General features: G+C 42.9%; 1 protein-coding gene across 4 annotated transcripts in view; it reads left to right on the top strand.

Annotated features, from left to right (window-relative positions):
- SPTBN5 (spectrin beta, non-erythrocytic 5) overlaps positions 1 to 23,281 on the top strand; it is a 236,894-nt gene that overhangs the window by 144,242 nt on the left and 69,371 nt on the right. For all 4 annotated transcript variants that reach the window (XM_072115674.1, XM_072115671.1, XM_072115673.1 and 1 more), the window contains 13 exons: positions 1,080 to 1,201; positions 1,787 to 1,949; positions 3,148 to 3,336; positions 6,415 to 6,492; positions 11,136 to 11,308; positions 12,882 to 12,972; positions 13,732 to 13,878; positions 15,198 to 15,335; positions 15,450 to 15,694; positions 15,883 to 16,069; positions 16,152 to 16,364; positions 16,506 to 16,705; positions 18,770 to 18,974. In XM_072115674.1, coding sequence (XP_071971775.1) covers positions 1,080 to 1,201; positions 1,787 to 1,949; positions 3,148 to 3,336; positions 6,415 to 6,492; positions 11,136 to 11,308; positions 12,882 to 12,972; positions 13,732 to 13,878; positions 15,198 to 15,335; positions 15,450 to 15,694; positions 15,883 to 16,069; positions 16,152 to 16,364; positions 16,506 to 16,705; positions 18,770 to 18,974 — 2,151 coding nt within the window. The remainder of the gene's footprint in view (positions 1 to 1,079; positions 1,202 to 1,786; positions 1,950 to 3,147; positions 3,337 to 6,414; positions 6,493 to 11,135; positions 11,309 to 12,881; positions 12,973 to 13,731; positions 13,879 to 15,197; positions 15,336 to 15,449; positions 15,695 to 15,882; positions 16,070 to 16,151; positions 16,365 to 16,505; positions 16,706 to 18,769; positions 18,975 to 23,281) is intronic.

Below are 23,281 nucleotides of genomic sequence, written 5' to 3' on the forward strand. Positions count from 1 at the left end.
GCAGATTAATTGATAAAGTGTATTTAGTAGGAGAGCTGAGAGACCCGAAAGTCTGTATGTTGGGATGTGTTGGAAGGTTGGAGATCACAAGGGCAGAACATAACAGAACAGAAGCTAATATACTGTATAAGGTCCGCAAGCCATTGTCAGACACTGGCTGGATACTACCCCACCAAGGTTAAGGGAAATCAAACAAATGGTGAATGCCACTCTCCAAATGGAGCTGGGAGTATATATGAAACGGAATGCTCTTAGGAAGTTTGAGAAAAAATGGACTGGGGACCATAGAACTGCTCAGGAGATGGGCAAGACTGAGGCTTGTGAGACCCACAGAGGTACGAGACTAGAAGGGAGAAGGAGGAGTGGCACGGGGTTCTACATTTTGACATGGAGTCTACTAACTAGGGTTTAGGTGGTGAAGAGAGGGGAATTGACCGTCGGGGGAGGGGGGGGGAGTTTGTTGGGAGGGGGTTTAGGCTACTGAATTTGTTATATTCTGTATTATGTACTCATGTTACCACTATATGTACAGTATGCAGTTGATGTTTCGTATTTATTTGCTTAAATAAAGACAACTTGATCAAAAAAAAAAGTTCTGCACCACTTTCTTGATATGTAAAGTGAAGCCTCCAGTCTTTTACCTCACCAGACATTTCTGACTATAAAATGGCTGCAGAGGCTGGAGGGTCATTTGATTTCTAATTGTCCATCGTCCCGCCAAAACCTTAATCTTATGTTAATGAATACCATCATAAGGTCCTTGGAGGGCAATTGTTCATGGACAGTTAGAGATCACATGACCCTCCATCTGCAGCCATTATATGGACAGGAATCTCTGGCTGATGAGGTAGAAGACAGGAGGCTTCACTTTCCATATCAAAAAAGGGGTGCAGAACTTTTAATAGATGTATATTGGTAGTTCAGAATCATAGTTATTAGTGTCTCTTTATAAATCATTTCCTACATTTGTTGGGAACTTATCCATAGTCTTCTCGGAAAATGCTGAACAAAATGTCAAGCTGTGTTAAATAACTACAGGGAACTCAAATTATTTGTTCTACATAAATATTCCCTTGCAGTCCTTGCACAAAGAAGCCAACCGCCTGTCCCAAAGAAATTCATCAATGAGCGAACGTCTGACCTCAAAAGAGAAGGAGATGACTGACAATTGGCAGAAGCTCCAACTGCAGGCCGCTCAGAGGTGACAATCTATTTATAAAGCACGAGACAAAGTCTTTGGTGCTCACGATCAAGGACAAGCTTTAGATAGAGGAGAATTGTTCTTACTATAGGACAAAGGTATTATATCCAGAAAAACCCACAAAATGTTTACCACATTAACATTGTGGAGCATAGTGAGCACAATATATCATCAATGTATCTCCTTTCAGAGCCTCATTCATGAAGGTTTTCTTATGCCTGCTGAAAGGTGAAATAAAGGAAAGTGTTATATAGTGGCACTGTATAATCCTCCAATAGTATGTTACAAAACCTGAGCCAATTGATAAATAATGTAGCATTTACTTGATTCTAAGCATAGCAGTCCATTGGCTGTCTATCTGAGTGATTACCATCTGTGTCTTTATGCAAACTTGAGAGACTTCGCACAGGACTAATAAATCTTGGTGAGCAGGGATTGAAAATGGTTAATTAGAAGTACCAGTATACAGTAGTTTCATGGATGAAATATTGAGCAATTCTTCATTGCTATATCCTTGTTGGCATACGACGTGCGCACTGAGCATTCTGTCTTGTCTCCCGAACAACATGTTTTATTCCTTGGCAGAAAGGAGAAATTAGACGCCTCATACCATCTGCAAAGGTTTAATGCCGATATACGAGAGATAATGAACTGGATGCAGAAACTTCAGGCCTTGATGGAGGGAGCAGGCTTGCCAAAAACCATGGGAGATGTTCAGGCTGGGATTGAGGAACACCAAGAGAGGAAGGTGCGTAGACGGTTAGATGTTCAGGTCTTTGATGTGTATTCTGTCAGGATTTAGGGACAAGTTTTGTGCCTCAATTTGGACTTAGTTCAAGACAATTTCAGCGGAAATCCTGATCATCTGATGTCTGTCAGTTGTCTTGTTGTTTCCTTTGCTAAATAATCCTATGTTCACAGGAAATCACAGCAAAAGAAATCTGTAGTCAAAACCAAGCATGATAGACCAGGCACTGTGACTGTGGTAATCTTCTTATATTTGTTATTCATGGCCTCCTTCCTTCTAAAATTAACCTTTTAAAATTGTGCTAATGGACCATAAGGGCTTTAGGGGCTTTACCAGAGCCCCTCCTTGCTGCAGATTAAATTGTTACACTGTGCAGAATCACTTTGCCTCTCTTACTGTGTGAGATTACAGCAGGTAGTGGGAGGGGGAAGTGCTGAGGGAGCAGAGGCGGAGACAGTGTAATGACCTGTGAAGTTACAGCAAGGAGGGACTCGGGTAATACCCCCAGGAGCCCTTCAGGCTTATTAGCATAATTTGATTTTAGAAGAAAGGAAGCCAAATATAAGAAGATTTCTATAGTCACAGTTCCTGGATCAATGAGTTAGTGACCCTGGTTTATCATGCATAGTTTTGATGATAAATTTACTTTACTCACCAAACATTGAAATGTTTTGACAAATATCAAGTCAGTTTTTCGAAACTTTGCAATATTTGGTGACTAATGAAAGCCACCTTTTTAAAGAATCTACATATCATTGGTTGGATCCGGGCCACTAGGATTAATAGCCGCAGGCACCCACAATCATACACAGACCCTGATGGATCATACCAAGTGCGGTCCTACTTCTACATGTATATTGTTCACAATACTGTCATGGCTCCCCTTTTTAGTTGACCTTGGACAAGTGTGATGAAGCAGTAGTCATGCATATTCTCATACAGTAAATCCTTATTGAAATCTAGTAAATAAATGTTTTGTTTCTTTTTTTGGGCAGTATGCAGACTTTGTGATCCAAGCCTGAATCATTGTCCTTCCATATACTGATGCTTTAAAAACCATGTATGATGCAGATCTTGTTGTATTTGGTCTCCATGACACTGTACCCACCAGCGGTCGGAAAGAAGTCTAAATAAGAACACAGCAGTGGAAATATACTTTGGTATCAAGTTTGTATACTTTGTTTTTCTCTTCTTATAGTCAGAAATAGAGGCGCGCACAGAAAGGTTCAGCTCGGTGAAGTCATCTGGACAGAAGCTGTGTAACTCTGGACATTATGCAGCTGATGAAATACGACTTGTTCTCTCTAATGCAGAAGAGGCCTGGGATATGTTAATAAAATCCTGGAAAGAACACAATGTCAAGCTGTATCAAGCCCGTGACCTACAGGTAAAAATCGCTTGCAGAGTTATATTGCTAAAACCCGGGTGGCATCATCCAAAAGAAGGAAAACTGATATATCTAGAGCCTGATGGAAGACAATGTAATTCTCACAACGATGATCATGAGGCCACACGCACCTCATACTAGTAAAACATAGTATAAGACTCCTACAGTCTTATGTTTTAAAGGGGTTATCCGGGTTTAAAAATTTTTTTTATGGCCGGGCTGGGGAGGGCTAGTTAAACATAATAAACATGGACTTACCTCCTCCGGCACCGCTGATGTCCCGCACCGCGGTCCCTTCGATCCGTGCCCCTGTTCGTTTACAGGGGCACGGAAGCCGCGCACCGGGAGCTTCCGGTCCGCGATGCGGACGGCTCCTCCCATCCGTCCCTATCTCTCAGCGTTGTAAGCGCTGGGAGATGGTGCGCATGGGAGCATCCGGCCGGCCGGAAGCTCCCTCTGCGCCGGTGTAACGAAACCGGTGCACAGAGAAGACCGGCCGCGGCGCGGGACATCGGCAGCACCGGAGGAGGTAAGTACATGTTTATTGTGTTTAATAGCCCTCCCCAGCCCGGCCAGAAGACATTTTTTAAACCCGGATAGCCCCTTTAAGGTTTTATGGAGCTGGAATAAGCTCTATGTACATTACTTTTTAATGGTATTTAATGCTATGTCATTTTATGCTTTATATTTGTATAGCCGCAAAGAATGTACAAATCCAGTTTATATAAGGCTACATTCACACGACCATGTGTTTTCTCCAGTCCCGTATTTACGGGCCGTATGAGCCCGTATATACATGGCGTTTTTCATCCGTATGTAGCACGTATTTAACCAGTATTTTATACATCCCCATAGACTTCTAGGGCATACGGAACTGAAATACGGGAGAAAATAGGACATGCTCTATATTTTTATACGGCCAGTATACGGTACGGTACGCTACAGTGTCAAAAACGGCAATATAAATGGTTGGACGCATTGTCCATTGAAATGAATGTGGCCGTATGTAACCCGTAAAAAAATGGTACGGATACGGACGTTTTCATACGTCCGTGTGAATGTAGCCTAATAGTGATCAAGTCTCGTCTGGATATTTACATTTAATTTAATTCATCTGCATGCATATATATCTTCAATAGGATGTTATTAATAAAAATGTACCTGTGTAAAGATCATTTCCCATAAGTGTAATTGTATGGTCCCTTAGAAATGAGAAAGTTGTCCTTGGATACGACCCCTGCTGCACTCTGGAAGCGGTGACCATGCATGCACTACTGAGGTACCCAATTACCTGGATTCAGTAATCATTACCACAGGATGATGTAGGACACGCAGTAACTCCCAGACAATTCATATACAAAAACTTATTTACTTAGGGACCACACTATCGTCGGAATATCCAACGATTTCCAAAGTGCGCCACATTTAGAAGGGCTTTTTGTCGCATGGGATCTGATTTTGGCACATCGGCGCTGGCTTTCACGTGACACAAATCGGGGGGCAGGCCATTGGACGATCCGACGGATTTGGACAACGCGCGGGATTTAACATCTCAAACTGTGTCGCAAGACATGCACTTACATACACCGAGAAGAAGAAGGTGAACTCCAGCGGACTTCAGTGGGGAAGCGACACATGCAAGATCTCGGGCTCAAGATCTGGGTGAATAGTGCCGGACTTCATCCTCGTCGGACCGTCCGGATCGGGGATCGCGACAGGACCGGGTCAGTAAATGTGCCCCATTGTATTACTTTATACAATCACTGGTGGTATCCAAAGACAAGTATCTAGTTTCCAAGGACAGCAAGCCTACAATTATAGGCAATTATCTTCACACGTGGACATTTTTTTAATAACATCCAATTGAAGAAATGTATATTTATGACTTTTATGAATTTAATTAAATATGAATATAAAGGAGTTATCCAGAAGTAAATGGAAAGAAATGCTTTAAAAAATATATATATTCAAATTATCCATGGTCTCTGTTTAACCTATGCGTCGCTGACCACTGTAGCCATTTTCTGGCCTTAGCAGTCAGATTAGGGGCTAGTGATTGTCTTCACTGTTCACTGGTGGATATCATCTACATGGAAGTAAACAATAGCAGACAGCGACCACAGTAACAAGAGCGCTGAAATAGAATAGGATTAGAATGGCTAATGAATAATCTATTCCTTGTCATTTGAAGATAAAATGTCATATACTGGAAAACCTTTTTAAAAAGGTTTTGCTTTCCAAATGAAGTAGATGCACAAAAGTGCTAAAGGGGTATTCTCACTTTGGCAAATTAATGTTATTCGTTATATGATGAAAAATTATACCATATTCCTATATACTTTCTGTATCAATTCCTCACAGCTTTCTGGATCTTTGTTTGTTGTCTTTTTAGAGGAAGCTTCATTGTTTATTTCCTGTGGACAGAAATCTGACCATGGTCACACAGGTGCATAGCTCGTTAGTATCAGAGCTATGCATTATAACGAGCCGTGCACCTGTGTGACCATGGTCAGATTTCTGTCCACAGGAAATAAACACAGAATCTTCCTATATCATGAAAGCAGAGAAAGACCTAGAAAGCCATGAAGAATTGATAAGGAAAATATATTGGAAAATTATATAACTTTTCATTAGTCAAACAATATTAATTACTTGGTGGAATGGGAAAACCCCTTTAAGGTTTCAATAAAAACTTGTCATCCAAAATCTATCTTATAAGGTACTCAAACTGATATAGGACATATGTTGCATCAGCTCGCTGACACAGCGACACAGCCATGAGTAAGAGTGCGGTCTGCGTCAAAACACATTGGCAAGCTGATGCAACATATGTCCTATGTCTGTTGGTGTACTGTAATAGATGGATTTTAAATAATGCTCTAACAGAGTATATTTAGTTGTTATTTTTTCTATGTATTATTGCACTGGACCTTTTTTTTTCTATTCCATTTTCAATTTCTTTTAACAACTTTCCATTGTTCATAAACAGTCCTTTGTTCTTCAGTTTATGCCTTATTATTTTGCATCTTTCCTTCATTCTGCACTTCTTCAATAACCCGGTTGTTTCTGTGTTACCAGACATTTTTCAGCATTGTAGATCAGAATGAAAGTTGGTTGAACAATAAAGAAGCTTTCCTGGCCAATGAGGACCTGGGGGTATGTAACAATTGTTTACAACAGATTACCGTAGTAATTTTACCAATTTTACAGTTTACTAAAAGATTGAAGAGGAAGAGACTAGAGATGAGCGAGCACTAAAATGCTCGAGTGCTCGTTATTCGAGACGAACTTTTCCAGATGCTCGAGTGCTCGTCTCGAATAACGAGCCCCATTGAAGTCAATGGGAGACTCGAGCATTTTTCAAAGGGACCATGGTTCGGGAATAAAATGTGTTAATTAATTGAAAAAGAATGTCTTCTGATAAGTTAGCAGATGTATGCAAACATCTGCAATCTATTCTTCACTGTTCCGCGCGTATATTATCTCCCGACAAGTTAGCAGATGTGAAGAACAGTGAAGAATAGGATCATTTAAGTGAAAAACACAGTGAAGAATAGATTGCAGATGTTCGGCACATCTGCTTACTTGTCGGGAGATACGCTGTCTCCGTGCCCCGCTGTCTCCGTGCCCCGCTGTCTCCGTGCCCCGCTGTCTCCGTGCCCCGCTGTCTCCGTGCCCCGCTGTCTCCGTGCCCCGATGTCTCCGTGCCCCGCTGTCTCCGTGCCCCGCTGTCTCCGTGCCCCGCTCTCTCCGTGCCCCGATGTCTCCGTGCCCCGCTGTCTCCGTGCCCCGCTGTCTCCGTGCCCCGCTGTCTCCGTGCCCCGATGTCTCCGTGCCCCGCTGTCTCCGTGCCCCGCTGTCTCCGTGCCCCGCTGTCTCCGTGCCCCGCTGTCTCCGTGCCCCGCTGTCTCCGTGCCCAGCTGTCTCCGTGCCCCGCTGTCTCCGTGCCCCGCTGTCTCCGTGCCCCGCTGTCTCCGTGCCCCGCTGTCTCCGTGCCCCGATGTCTCCGTGCCCCGCTGTCTCCGTGCCCCGCTGTCTCCGTGCCCCGATGTCTCCGTGCCCCGCTGTCTCTGTGCCCCGCTGTCTCCGTGCCCCGCTGTCTCCGTGCCCCGATGTCTCCGTGCCCAGCTGTCTCCGTGCCCCGCTGTCTCCGTGCCCCGATGTCTCCGTGCCCCGATGTCTCCGTGCCGCTCCGTGCCGCTGCCTGATGTCTCCGTGCTGCCGCTGCCCCATGTCTTCGTGCTGCCGCTGCCCCATGTCTCCGTGCTGCTCCCCGGTGTCTCTGTGCTGCTCCCCGGTGTCTCTGTGCTGCTCCCCGGTGTCTCTGTGCTGCTCCTCGTTGTCTCTGTCCTGCTCACCGTGTTCTGCAATGTGTTCTTCACACATATAAATTGTTCTTCACATACTATTTTGTTCGCACCGTTCCGCGCGTATCTCCCGACAAGTAAGCAGATGTGCCGAACATCTGTAATCTATTCTTCACTGTGTTTTTCACTGTGTTTTTCACTTAAATGATCCTGTGTTCACTGTGTTCACTGTTTTTATTCTATTCTTCATTGTTCTTCACTGTGTTTTTTTAATTAAATGCTCGATCTCGAGCAGGGGAAATACTCGTCCGAGCAACGAGCCGTTTCGAGTACCTTAATACTCGAACGAGCATCAAGCTCGGACGAGTATACTCGCTCATCTCTAGAAGAGACGCATATGGCGCCAATAGTGTAATACAGTTTATTTCAGTGTTGATCGGCACAACTCGATTTTTCACTTAATGGGGTCCACTTCGCTGCTGCGCTCTAACAAATCGATTCCAAGCACCACCTCAGGAATGGGAAAAACTGTCTTTGTTTGGCTGTATTCGCCGATGGTATTCTTGGCGTAGAGGATCTTTATGCAGCGTGCCAAGAATACCATCGGCGAATACAGCCAAACAAACAAAATTTTACCAAATTCTCTCAGAAAGAAAACATAAAAGCAGATATTATTTTAGAAACTTATTAAACACAATGCAGATCCGTATGTATAAAGTCATATTATGGGACCATACAATAAGTCTTACTTATTTGGGTAACTTACTGTATGTCTATAATCCTCACTATGATTTGCTTCCAATTTTATAAGGAACTATAAAGGTTTTGTCCCGTTGCATTTAGTATCTGAACCCATAATACAAAATAATCTCTTCTAATAGCCGATCATCTAGAGCAGTGATGGTGAACCTTTTAGAGATCGAGTGCCCAAAGTGAGACTCAAAAACCACTAGCTTTTCCCAAAGTGCCAACACAGCAATTTAGGCAGTAACAAACTTATTGCTACCAGAATCTTTGAGCTCCAATCCGACACCTTTTCACTCTTTGGACAGGACCAAGCAGCACAGGATGGCTCAATTTACAATAGCAGGGCACTACTTGGACTACCTGAGACTGCAGGAAGATGCCATGTCTGGCAAACTCTGTGCCTGGGAGACGGCCTGTGTGCCCACAGAGATGCCTCCGAGTGCCATCTCTGGCACCAGTGCCATAGGTTCGCCACCACTGATCTAGAGGATAAAATATCTGTAATGTGGTGCTGCACTAAGGATTCATACACTCCTTAGTGTGCCCCAGAGACTGGTATGTGATATGCATACGGTGCTTACATTTCTGAACCCATTAAGTGAAGATATAGGAGTTACCGGTAGTTACTATCTATACAGTGCATACAGCAATATTTATCAATAAATTTAGTAATCCAATGAATCATTGTTCCTAAGCGAGGTTATTAGCTTTTAATGTAAGTTACTAAAATAGTGAACCATTCCACAGCAGAAAATGATATTCCCCTTTAAATTCTGAATAGTTGGTGGCCTCGCATTGTGTATTAAAATGCAATATTACTATGACTGGTAAAGAAATAATTGGAGAAGTAAAAATAGTTTGCCTGCCCTTCCTCCGAATCTGAAATGTTTAATATTCTGCTATAAGAAAATCCTTTGTGAAACGGCGCCACTGGTACTGATCGCGTGGGTTATCTGGATCTTGACATTTTAACCATTGCTTTTCATGTAGTCTGTAACGATAGAGACACATAATTCTGTAGTTGGTTATAGTATTTACATTTATTGTTTTCCGGAATGAGTATGGAGACTATCCATGCTCAATGGTCATTGGTGATGATACACACACACGGCGGAATTTATTAAAGGGGTTGGCAAAAAATTCTAAACTTTACCAGGGTAAGTATAAGACTCTGATAGGGTCACCCAATTCATACTTGCCTAGGTAAAGTTTGTTAGTAGTTGCAAAGGCCTACAGGTCACATTACCCCTCAGCAACAAAACTCTGGGATTTCTGTGACATCCTGTGTCCTGCTGACCGCATGGCTCCTACATCCACTGGAAACCAGCATGACACTGGAGGCCGTGTATTAGTTTCTAACTCTTTTAACAAATTCTGCCCTGTGTGTGCATCATTACTAGTGACCATTGAGCATAGATAGCCTCCATACTCATTGCAGAAAACAATAGAGCTAAATTGTATAATCAACTCACTACTGGCCATGTGCAGACCTATGTGTCTCTATGGTTACAGACTAAAAAAAACAAAAGTTAAAATGCCAAGTGTGAGATCTAGGTACAAGTTCCAGAAACCCAAGTTATCAGTGCCAGTGGTGCCCTTTGGCGTAGGTCTTTATAGGGTTTTCAAGTCAAACAGGAGGGGAGCTAAGGATAAGGACACCAATGCGGGTGCCACTATTCAATCCGATGCTCTAAGTATTTCATATCCAAGAAGGTACATAAACAAGTTATTTATAAGTATTCAATACATTTTATTAATTCATCACATGAAGATCATCATTACAAAAATGGGGAGGTAGCAACACAATGGAAACCATGGATTAAAAACCGTGTATTACCAAGATAATTTAAGAAAAGTATCGAAAACAGACACTAAGAATCAGCATGAAAAGTATGGTAAAAGGGGCTGGTGTTGAGCAACTGAGAAAACAACCAGAGTCTAATTACCATACCGTGGAGAGAGGAATACACTGTGCGGCCCCGACACGTGTTTCGCCAACTGGCTTTCTCAAGGGGAGAAAAGCCAGTCGGCGAAACACGTGTCGGGGCCGCACAGTGTATTCCTCTCTCCACTGTATGGTAATTAGACTCTGGTTGTTTTCTTGATTCTTTACTCATATGTTTACAGCCCCTTTTACCATACTTTTCATGCTGATTCTTAGTGTCTGTTTTTGATACTTTTCTTAAATTGTCTTGGTAATACACTGTTTATAATCCATGGTTTCCATTGTGTTGCTACCTCCCTATTTTTGTAATGACGATCTTCTTATGTGATGAATTAATCAAATTTATTGAATACTTATAAATAACTTGTTTATGTACCTTCTTTATAGGGTTTTGTAGTAATGGACAACCCCCTTTATGGCATCAAAATGTGCACCAAAACACCACATTTACCAAGAGTTTCTGAGGGTCTTATGAAATCTGATGCAGAGAAAGTGTGCCTTAATGAAATCGCTGTCAGGTGAGTTGTAATCCGCACAGTAAATTTGATAGGCATGGGTGTCTTTTCCACATCCCACCCTCTGCCCACTTTTCAGAGACATGGTATGTGGGGGGGAAAACCCTCAGAAAACTGGCATACAGAGCATGATAAACTGCCTCCCATTACCTTAGTCAATAGATCTTGCATATTTATCTATATATACATCTATGGCAACCATTTCACCAGGAAGGAAATGTTGGCTATTACTGGCAGGGCTATTAGTCTAAAATTTTACATCTGGATCTTGTCATTTTCTTGTAGGACTCAGTTACTACCGTTGAAAGTCTTCAGAACAAGCATGAGAAATTCCAACAGGCTCTGGATGCCCAGATGGGCAAAATTGATGAAATGGAGGCATTTGCTAAAAAGCTACTAGAGGATCAACATTACGACTCAGAGAACATTGCCAATAAATGCCAGGCTGTGCTGGAGAGGTAAGAATACACCACTACCTAGTTCTATGGTATGGAAAGTTATACTGTGAGCTAACACAAATCCCTCTTCATTGCTTCAGTGTAATAGTAAAGATGGTATAGAACCTTGGCTATTAAAAGGCATCCATCACCTCTCAATTTCCTAACAAGAAAATCCAGCATGATGTATTAAAAAACGATAGGATTTCCAGGAATATCTTTCCTGTTTGCCAGGGATACATAACTCTCTGGGTGTAAACAATAACGTTTTCATTTATAGACTGCAACCAAATGAATTTGAATTTGAAGACCACAGAAACAAAGTATGTTAGAACGTTGCCATACGTATTAGGGTCCATGCACACTGATGTATGAGGGACTTATATACGGCCACAAATTTACAGCCGCATATACTTCCCCCATAGTTGTCTATGGCGCCAGGGCACAATGTGTGCTCACCGTACCGTGCTATGGGCACAAGAAATATAGAACGTGCTCTATTTTTGGCCGTAAGAACATCTGTGCGCCATTATCCTCTATGGAGAGGGGAGGGGCGAGCAGCACTCGCTTCTCCTCCTCTCCAGCACACCCAACATGTCCCCGTACGGCTACGGACAGACAGGCACACTTTAGTGTGCAGGAGCCCTTAATATGTGATGAAATGTGAATGATGATTAAATGGGTTATCCCGGACCATAAAAAGTTGATAGGGGTAATTTACTTAGGGCCCGAATCGCGTTTTTCCGACGTGTTTCCCGAATATTACCATTTTTCCCTGAATTGCCCCGGGATTTTGGCGCATCGGCGCCAGCATTCACGCGACAGAAAACCCGACGGATCAGAAAACCCGACGGATTTGGAAAAACCGCCGTATTTTTTAAAAAAAATGTGTCGCTTGCCACGCACTTACCTGCACCCAGCCTAGGTTGGTGAACTCCAGTGAACTCCGACGGACTTCAGCACAGCGAATTATATCTAATTCAAAAGTCCCGTGCAAAGACATAAAATTCAAACTATATTCTGTCCTTAAGAACTTACTACTGCATTCTATGAGTTCTTTGTGTAACAAACAGTAATAAGCTCCCTCTAGTGGTGACTACAAACTGTATTAAAATGTTATGTTTTTAAATGTTAACTGTATAAAAAAGAATGCTAAACGGTTTAAATTATAAGCAGATAATAGTAATCAGGTTGAATATTTACAAGGATAGTAAGGCATATAGAGCCTTTATTCAAGCCCCTGCAGCCACCTAAATCTGCAGAATAGCTGGTACCTATCCCAACCGCAAGCTCAAAGACAATCTAAACTTTGTAGATTTTAATATGTCTGATTTTGGAATTGCTATATGTCATTTGTTAAATCCTCATCAATTCCTTATGGAAAGTGCCCATCAGAAACTTTGATCATTAAGATTACAGATTTTTAATGACCACCGCTTTCTTTTTTGCAAAATCAGAATATAAGTTGTAAAATAAAATGAATGAAGATGCTAATGCCTCATCTTCTAGTTATGGGTCAGTTAAATCTCTTGTTGTAGTCATGGGTTAAATATCATTTAAAGCTAGAAATGAGTATTGTCTGTTTTCTCAACAGGAAAAGGAAACTCCTGAATTTGTCCGAGTCTCGTAAGGAGAAACTTGAGGAGTCCAGGCAGCTGCAGAAATTTCTCAAGAGCTCATATGAGGTCCGGTGATGGAGAATCGGTCTTTAGAAAACTCATTCTCATTCTGCTTTTATTCTACTTCTTCTTTAAAATTTGTTGAAAATTGTGGTAGGGGTAGTTGGGGTAAGGGGGGCCAAAACAAGATGAACGTACATGGCAGCCTTGGCCGCCATTAACTTGCATTTTGCACGATCACGGGGCAGAGAGCACACTGTGTCTCACAGCACTTTGACTGAGCTGTAAAGCCGTGCCACCAGCCTCCTGTGTAGGGGGATGAGGAGGAGAGCTTATCCCTCCTATCTCCAAGGGGCAGCAAATTACCACAGTTTGCAGCTCATTTGAAGTACACAGCGGTGTGCACCCAACCACACCCTGCCCTGGCTCCGGTTTCTTGCATTGCACCAGTACTTCGGACCGCTTGAGGGTGACGTTCTGTGACCCCTGGCACTTACAAACAAGCCATTAGTGTCAAAGACACTGGAAATATCTTCTCTTTTCAGGAGCTGGGAGCAAGGTAAGTAACTTTCATTTTTTGTCTCCCTTGCCCCAGGCTCCACTAGGTTTTTTGGAAAACCCCTTGAGTGAATTTTAATTTACCTTTTAGCGACTTTTGTATTTGTTTTTCTACTATACCAAGCATTTATACTAGCAGATTTACAAGGAACTTTAGTTTTACATTTAACCGTATGAGTGCAAATTTTCATGTACACCACTAATATTGTCAGCATCACATCCCTGTTTAGACAATTCAGCATATTAAACAACCAATCTATCTTTTAGATGGGTGCCTGGATGCTTGAGAAGAGCAGTATTGCCACGGACGACAGCTGGAATGACCTTAGCAACCTACAGAGCAAACTACAGAAACATCAAACATTTGAGGCTGAGATCAAAGCCAACCGCAACCGACTGGACAGTACAAAAGCCGTAAGAAATGATAGCAGCAATTTGTGCATGGATGAAAACTGGGGATGCCAATAAATGTACATATCTTAAATGGGTTGTGCAGTTTCAGCAAATAAATGTTACTGTTTGTAAAATTAAAAATTATACAATTTTCCAGTATACTTTCTGTATCAATTCTTCATAGTTTTCTAGATCTCTGCTTGGTGTTATTCAAAAGAAAGCTGCGTTGTCTACCTCCAGTGAGATAGAAATCTATTCATGTAATGTCACACATATCCTTGGGCCGTGCACCTGTGTGACATCACATGACCATGGACAGGTTTATTTCCACTGGAAGTAAACAGTAAAGCTTTCTACTGCATGTCAACTAATTGATACTGAAAATATATAGAAAAATGGTATAACTTGTCATAATACAAATAGTAAAATTTTTACTTAAACTTGACAACCCATTTAAGTCTTACTTTTTATAGCAAAAATATTGTGTACCTTAAAATTTAACACTTTTGTATCAGAAGTCTACAGAGTATTGTTAACTTCAGATCTGAGACTTTATTTCACACTTGAGGTAGAAGTAACATTCTTGGTGGAGGACAGTAGAGATGACTACAGGAACTAATGTTATGTAAGTCAACCAAAGCTCCACAACATAAGAGCAGCACATTGTCTGAGTATATATTCACATGAGGGTTCAAAAGCTCCTGTTAAAATTACTCTTATACAAAATAATGGAGATAGGCAGCATCCATGGGATCCTCAACCATTTACGGTCTGACCCATCATATGCTGCTTCTCTCTGTTATTTTGTAAGTATTATTTGCTATTCTTCTACCAATCTCAGTGGGTTTTGTAGAAATCCATACACCTGCTGCAGAAATTAAGATTTCAAGATGTACAGAATATAATTTTTCATCACAAAAATGCATGCAGCACACCAGCTGTGTGTCAATGAGAGAATTGATAAAGGTGATGCAATGTGAGTAGGTTACAACATAAGGAGCCTTTATAATACGACAGAGAAATCATAGCTATTTATAAAAAATGGAAACAATACAATCAGGGTCGGCTCCAGGTTTCAGTAGGCCCCTGGGTGACAGAGCCTCAGTGGGCCCCTTTGCAGTGAACTGACATGGTGGCATTTAAAATTCAGAAACTATGTACAGCCTTATGTAGGCCCCCAGGAACTCTAGGCCCTGACACTTGCCCAGGTGTGCCCAGTACCGCCACCGGCCCTGGCTACAATACTGACCAGACATGACTAACACATATATGTTTCCAAAATCATTTGCTCCTATTATGCCTTGTATACAATCTTTACTCCAGGAACTTGACTTTTGCAGGATGGGGAGAAGATGTTGCATGCTAACCATTATGCCCCTGATATCATCCAAACAAGACTTGATGAAATGGAGGAACTCTGGACTGAGTTGCTAGAAAAATGTACTGTGAAGGCAAACAAACTGCAGGCTGCCTATAAGGTGACAGAATAATGTTGACTACTTCTCTGTCACACTTTGGAGTTATGACTTTCCAAGCTTTTTGTTGTAGGGCCATGCATTATAAGTAGGTCTCTGCTTTATCTTCTCATCCAGGCACTACAATTTCAGAGAAGTTTAGAGGACATTGAAAAATGGCTGGACCAGGTGGAAGGCAGGCTGGACTCTGCTAATAAAGGTAAAGATCTCATGACACTTGAGAAACTTGGAGAGCTGGAAGAAGACATCAGTAGCCACGGAGAAATACTCCAAGTTCTGGCAGATAAAACCCGTGAATTCCGACAGGAGGGTCACTTCCTGGTAGATGAAATAGAAGACAGAGTTCGGATTCTTATTCACAGGTTAGTCATCTTTTATGAATTTGTGCTGTTTGTTTTCTTCTTGTACGATGCTATTGCGATTGTTCATATGGTACATTTAAATGAGTTTAATTCTTGAGTAACTGCTTGTTAAGGGCAACAGCACCAAGAACACACATGTCAGAGAATCTCTGATTTTGCTTTGAATAACTGGCCATTTGTTTCTGCAGATACAAGAACCTAAGTGAGCCGTTGCAGGAGTGCAGGGCAGCTCTGGAAGGCAGAAAGTTATTAGATCAGTTTTTCCGGGACATTGATGATGAATTGTCATGGATCGAAGACAAGATGCCTCTTGCATCTTCTAAGGAGTGCGGACAGTCACTGACCACTGCTCAGGCATTACTAGAAAAGCATCAGGTAACAGCAGAGCAAAATAAACCTTGCAATGCAATGCAATTGTTTTGTAGAAAAGCTGTCATTATTATTGCTAATTCTGCAGAACTTAGAAAATGAAATCAGCAGCCGAGAAGCTTTGACTAAAGCTGTAATGGGAACCGGGCGGAAATTGGTAAGAGGAAACCACTTTGCCAGCCAAGAGATTGACAATCGATTGCATCAACTTGAAGTGGCTGCGGAAACGTTAAAAGCTGAAGCAGAAAGGAGGCGTAAGAGGCTGACCCAGGCTTGTGAAGCCCAACAGTTTCTGACTGAGGTAAGTTTTGGAAATGATCCAGCTACAGGTTGTCATTTGTGCCACCCTTTGGGATTCTGGCAACTAAAGGAATTGCCATTCCCAAGTTGTATTCAATCCTTGTCTGAGCTTCTTGAATACTCTACATTGATCTCCTATCAGCTTTTAGAAGCAGAAGCATGGATGGCAGAGAGGGGAATTATAATTAAGTCATCAGACAGCGGTAAAAATGAAGAATCCACCCAAGCACTACTGCGAAAATTGGATGCCACTATACGGGACCTTGAAGGCTTTTCCCCACGAATCAGTAAGCTTAAAGACACTGGAAAGAACCTGGAGAGTGATAACGAAAATCCAGAGAGGTATAACATTTCTTGTCAAAATGATTCCATATATAAAAAGCAGCAGACTTTAAACCCTTCAGGTAAAAATCTAAAGAGCCTCATCTACCATTCAGGAGCATAAAATGCATGTGTGGCAAACAAAAGAAAAGCTGTCTGGTAATCTAAGTTAAAGGGGTATTCCAAGATTTAAAGGAGTTGTCTAGTCACAATAAAATAACCCATATCCACTGGATAGGGTTTAACCTGATCAGTGCGGGTCTCAGTGATGGAACCCCCATGTTGTACCCCAAATGAATAGAGCAGACAGTCCCGCATGTGCCCTGCTGCTCTATACATTACTATCGGAGATAACCGAGCACAGTACTCCATAGGTAGAGAATGTGCTATCGGCTGCTGCATTCTTTTGGGGTGCAACAGGGTTACAACAGACCCCCATTCTCATGATCTGAGGGGGGTCCCATTACTGATACCATCGACAATCAATAACTTAGCCTTTATCCCTTGATTAGGGGCTAACTCGTTGACAAATCCTTTAAATATTTATCACCTATCTCTGGTCTGACACCAAGCACTTGGATGGGACTGAACTGCAGAATGTTATGGGACCCAAACACATGTGAAAAAGTGCTTGTAAATAGTTTCTGTAGTTTAGGCACATGAGGTTAAATAGAAACTTCCACTTTTTCTTTACAATTGGGAGTGCTGCCTTCATTTTGACTTTGTAATGCTTTTATTAGCCATATGGCCACTGTGTCTCCTAATTCATGTATAGAAGCAGCCATACTATTTGAAGCAGTATGTAAGATGTGTGCAAAAACAAGTCATGTGTATTTTTGCCTAATTCTATGTGCTTGGAGAATTACTTACTCCTTTAATTACAATGGAGACACTGGTCCACATTTATTAAAGTGTGTATTTTGTGTCGACAAGACAGAAAAAATGTGCACCTAAAGGGGGCGTGTTACTGCCTAGTTTATGTTTTTTGTGTGTGTTGGGGCAGGATATTAGGTAATTTACCAATATACAGGCATTCCCTGGGTTACATACAAGATTCTGTACGTTAGTTCTTAAGTGGAAGTCAGAACTGTATATGTTATAATTGTAACCCTAGGCAAATTGGTCTTTGTGACAATTGGATTTCAAAAATATTGGGTTGTCATCATAACCAGGATTAACAATAAACCTTAAAGAGAACCCGTCATGCAAAATAACCCCCTAAACTAAATATATTTTCATAAACTGCCATTAGAGAGCATTGCCTCTATCCCTTCATTGTCCCTCTACATGCCTGTAAACCTAAGCAATGAGGTCCTAAAGCTGTATGCAAATGACCTGTGAAATGTCCAATGAAGCATTAGCATATTCAAGGTGTCCATTCTATTCATGAGTGGGAGGCACAGCCACACCCCCAGTGCATGACTGACAGCCTGTATAAAGATGTGAGGCTGTATAATGATGTGCTTCCTGGTGCTGGTGGCCACGCCCCCTGCAGCCTGTGTGTGCATGTGTGTGTGTATAGGAGAGATACAGCAGCTCCAGGCAGCCATGTTACAGCAGAACATGTCAGATTCATGTGTAGCTGATGTCTGTGTCTCTCACATGTATATTAGGAGGATGCAGCATGTCAGCAGATGCAGCACACACACTAGCCATGCTTTACTATACATTACACACAGACAGGGGGAGGAGAGGGGAGGGGTAACAGGGGTGACATCACTGCCTCTGACCATGTGACCAGCCTCATTTACATGATAAAGAATAGATGATTTTACAATGATTAATATATGAAATAACTAGATAAAGGCTGGGATGGGATCCTTGTGAGCTGCTCCAACAGGTAGAGGTGACAGGACAAGTGACACAGACCTGATGACAGGTGTCCTTTAATTGTAGAAACCTCTGTTACAGCTGATCATTGTAGCCTAGGACTAAAGTACAGTAATTACCAACATCCATAGCTCCATTTGTAAATAGGGGTTGGCTGTAAGTCGGTGTTCTTAAGTCGGGGACCACCTGTACATTTATTAAATGTTATGCACCACTTTCTTGATATGTAAATGTCATTATCAATTATTCTTGTAGTTCAGTAGTGATTCCTAAACTGCAGTCAGTTCTGGGAGAATATCGCTCCCTGCTGGAGAAAGCTGAGCTGCGCAGGGGTCAGTTACAGGAGCAATATCAGCTGTTCCAGTATCTAAAAGAAGCTGATACCATAGAGGCCTGGCTGCTCAGCAAGAAGACTACAGCCGAATCCGATGACCTGGGACAAGATCTGGAAGGCATTAAGGTAATAGAGCACCTGCAGGAATTATTGTGTTATATACATTACATCTAAAGATTGTCAGTGGGGTCAGGTTGCAACCGGATGAAATAACAAAAAATCCAAACCCAAAGGAATTATGGTTACATATGGTTACTGCATGTGACTTTGCAGTTATAATATTATTAATACACAGTATTTTATATGATTGTTATATTATTCATATCAGAATGCAGAGCATTATATTATTCACTAGTTATTGTATACCCGGCATTCTTTATTATGTCAGCTTCTGCACCAATGGGAACACTGACCCTTTAATGGAAACCTGTCAGCATAAATTGACCTAATAAGCCCTTATAAGTGTGTTATGAAGCAGATTAAGACCTTCCAGTGGTATCAGTGGTGGCATCATCCACAAAGTCAACTTTGAAGTGAGATGTAAATTTGATGTCATCTTGAGTCATTGGTGTCATCTTGTACCTTATGGATGACAATCTCTTCCATCAGGAGGACTTTATTCCGAGTTCTTCCATCCATGACTTATCACTGCTGAACTCCCGGCCAGATACCTTCAGCTCCGTGCAGCACATCTCCACCCGGCGTCCCTAAAAGTATAAGTAATTATCACTTACAGTATAAAATCACTTGGATTACAACACTGTGCTCTTAAATAATATATACCCCTCACAACACAATTGACCACACGCACCCACACGTATAAAACATCCCTTCATAACATACTGTAAATATATAATACTGGAATTATAGTATGCACATCACAATAACATATAAACAGCCCCCCTTTAATGTAGTGAAAGGCTTTAATATACCCCCTCCCCCCGCAATTAAATTATTAAATTATATACAGCTCCCAAATACAGATCTCCTCCATCTTATATAAAATCTGGCCCCACATACACAGCCCTCCCAGGTTAGTTATATACCTTGCCCCATATACAGACACCCACTAGTTTTATTAAAATCCAGCTCCTGAATATACCGTAGTCCACCAGCCTGTTGAATTACTATCAGGCCTCAATATATATCCCACCCCCTTAGTTAAATTATATACAGCCTCCCACATAGTGCCCCCCCTAGTTTATTTACTACCTGGTCCCCAAATATGGATTGCCCCAAATCATTTTTATTATATTCAGAAGCCTCTCCCCCCACGCCAGTTGTATACATCCTTCCAAATAGCCCCCTCCAATTTATTTTATTATATCCCATCAAGCTCATTTATATACAGAGCCCCCCCAGTATAAAGTTTCCGTCCTCCATATGTATATGCTGTATATATATATTCCCCCAGCAAGCTCATTTATATACAGAGCATCCCCCCCCCCCAGTATAAATAGTCTCCATCCCCATATATACTGCTTATATATATTTCCCTCACTTTCAGCAATACTTGGCCATTAAAAATAATAAAACTTATACTCACCTCCAGGCAGGGTGCTCCCACGGTGCGCTGCTCACGTCTTCTCGTGGGTCTTCTGTGAGCCACGGCTCCGCTCTGAGACACAGGTGGTGTGACGTCCTCCTCCGCCGCCTGTGTCCCTGTATAGAATGGGGCAACGCCAGCAGCTGGGAAGGTGATGCGTCGCTCCGCATATAAATCACACCTGTGTCTTAAAGAGAGGTGCGATTTATCTGGTGGGCGATTTGGGCAGCAACAGGCGCCAGAATCGTCCAAATTAGAGAAGGAAATTTCACTCTCTCCAAAGGGCTTTGCATTCTGTTATCTCAGGCGAGATTTCATCTCACCTCATGGCAAATGTGGCCTTGGGGGGGGGGGGGGGGACTCGTACAGGATCAACAGGGTCCTGTACACCCACATATCAGTGCAGGGGGGTCATACTGGGTCCTGTACACCCACATATCAGTACAGCGTAGTCATACTGGGTACTGTACACCCACATATCAAAACAGCGTAGTCATACTGGGTCCTGTACACCCACATATCAGTACAGCGTAGTCATACTGGGTCCTGTACACCCACATATCAGTACAGGGGGGGTCATACTGGGTCCTGTACACCCACATATCAGTACAGTGTAGTCATACTGGGTCCTGTACACCCACATATCAGTACAGCGTAGTCATACTGGGTCCTGTACACCCACATATCAGTACAGGGGGGTCATACTGGGTCCAGTACACCCACATATCAGTACAGGGGGGTCATACTGGGTCCAGTACACCCACATATCAGTACAGGGGGATCATACTGGGTCCAGTACACCCACATATCAGTACAGGGGGGTCATACTGGGTCCAGTACACCCACATATCAGTACAGGGGGGTCATACTGGGTCCTGTACACCCACATATCAGTACAGGGGGGTCATACTGGGTCCTGTACACCCACATATCAGTACAGGGGGGTCATACTGGGTACTGTACACCCACATATCAGTACAGGGGGGTCAAACTGGGTACTGTACACCCACATATCAGTACAGGGGGGGGTCATACTGGGTACTGTACACCCACATATCAGTACAGGGGGGTCATACTGGGTCCTGTACACCCACATATCAGTACAGGGGGGGGTCATACTGGGTCCTGTACACCCACATATCAGTACAGCGTAGTCATACTGGGTCCTGTACACCCACATATCAGTACAGGGGGGTCATACTGGGTCCAGTACACCCACATATCAGTACAGCGTAGTCATGCTGGGTACTGTACACCCACATATCAGTACAGCGTAGTCATACTGGGTACTGTACACCCACATATCAGTACAGGGGGGTCATACTGGGTCCAGTACACCCACATATCAGTACAGGGGGGTCATACTGGGTCCAGTACACCCACATATCAGTACAGGGGGGTCATACTGGGTCCAGTACACCCACATATCAGTACAGGGGGGTCATACTGGGTCCAGTACACCCACATATCAGTACAGGGGGGTCATACTGGGTCCAGTACACCCACATATCAGTACAGGGGGGTCATACTGGGTCCTGTACACCCACATATCAGTACAGGGGGGTCATACTGGGTCCTGTACACCCACATATCAGTACAGGGGGGTCATACTGGGTACTGTACACCCACATATCAGTACAGGGGGGTCATACTGGGTCCAGTACACCCACATATCAGTACAGGGGGGTCATACTGGGTACTGTACACCCACATATCAGTACAGGGGGGTCATACTGGGTACTGTACACCCACATATCAGTACAGCGTAGTCATACTGGGTCCTGTACACCCACATACCAGTACAGCGTAGTCATACTGGGTACTGTACACCCACATATCAGTACAGGGGGGTCATACTGGGTACTGTACACCCACATATCAGTACAGGGGGGTCATACTGGGTACTGTACACCCACATATCAGTACAGGGAGTTCATACTGGGTACTGTACACCCACATATCAGTACAGGGGGGTCATACTGGGTACTGTACACCCACATATCAGTACAGGGAGTTCATACTGGGTACTGTACGCCCACATATCAGTACAGCGTAGTCATACTGGGTACTGTACACCCACATATCAGTACAGGGGGGTCATACTGGGTACTGTACACCCACATATCAGTACAGGGGGGTCATACTGGGTACTGTACACCCACATATCAGTACAGGGAGTTCATACTGGGTACTGTACACCCACATATCGGTAGACTTTTTTTTTTATTAGTCCCACTATGGGACATGAACAAGGAATCTTCAGTTTGCTTGTTCATTATAATACCCAGTAGAACTGGTGTATTGCAGGGTATTATCACTGTCACCCTAAGAATAGACTCACACCGAGACTGAAAGATCCTGTCTGTGAGTTCGCACCTCAGGGTTTCCATAGCAGCGATCGGCAACCCCATAAAGTATCAATTGTTTACCTCCTGAGATCAGTATTTTCTTCCTCTCCGGGAGGTGGAGGATGCAGCTCACTCCAAGACCCGAGGTGCAGCACAGCCACCATCATGCCCCTTCTTCTCTGACCTGCAGTAATATCCTGCATTAACTTGGAGGGGGAGGAGGGCTCTGAACAGAGTATGAACAGGGGCAGAATACACAAAGTGAGTTCACAGCACCAACGTTATCAATAAGAAAATGCTGAAAACCATAACAATAATTGATGACAATAACCCCACACCCCAATGCTGGCTGACTATAGACATGAGGAATATAACAGCACATGTACAGTACAGGCTGAGAGCTGTCTTACACTAGAAGATTAATCTGTCAGTACAATACTGATCTGACACTGGTAGAAGTAGATTCTAGTACCTCCCAGGTGACATGTCTTCTCCATCAGGGCCAGAATCCACGTAACCTACGGCTGAAGAATTTTCCA

The sequence above is a fragment of the Engystomops pustulosus genome, chromosome 7 (genome assembly GCF_040894005.1).
Source record: "Engystomops pustulosus chromosome 7, aEngPut4.maternal, whole genome shotgun sequence".
Lineage (NCBI taxonomy): Eukaryota > Metazoa > Chordata > Amphibia > Anura > Leptodactylidae > Engystomops > Engystomops pustulosus.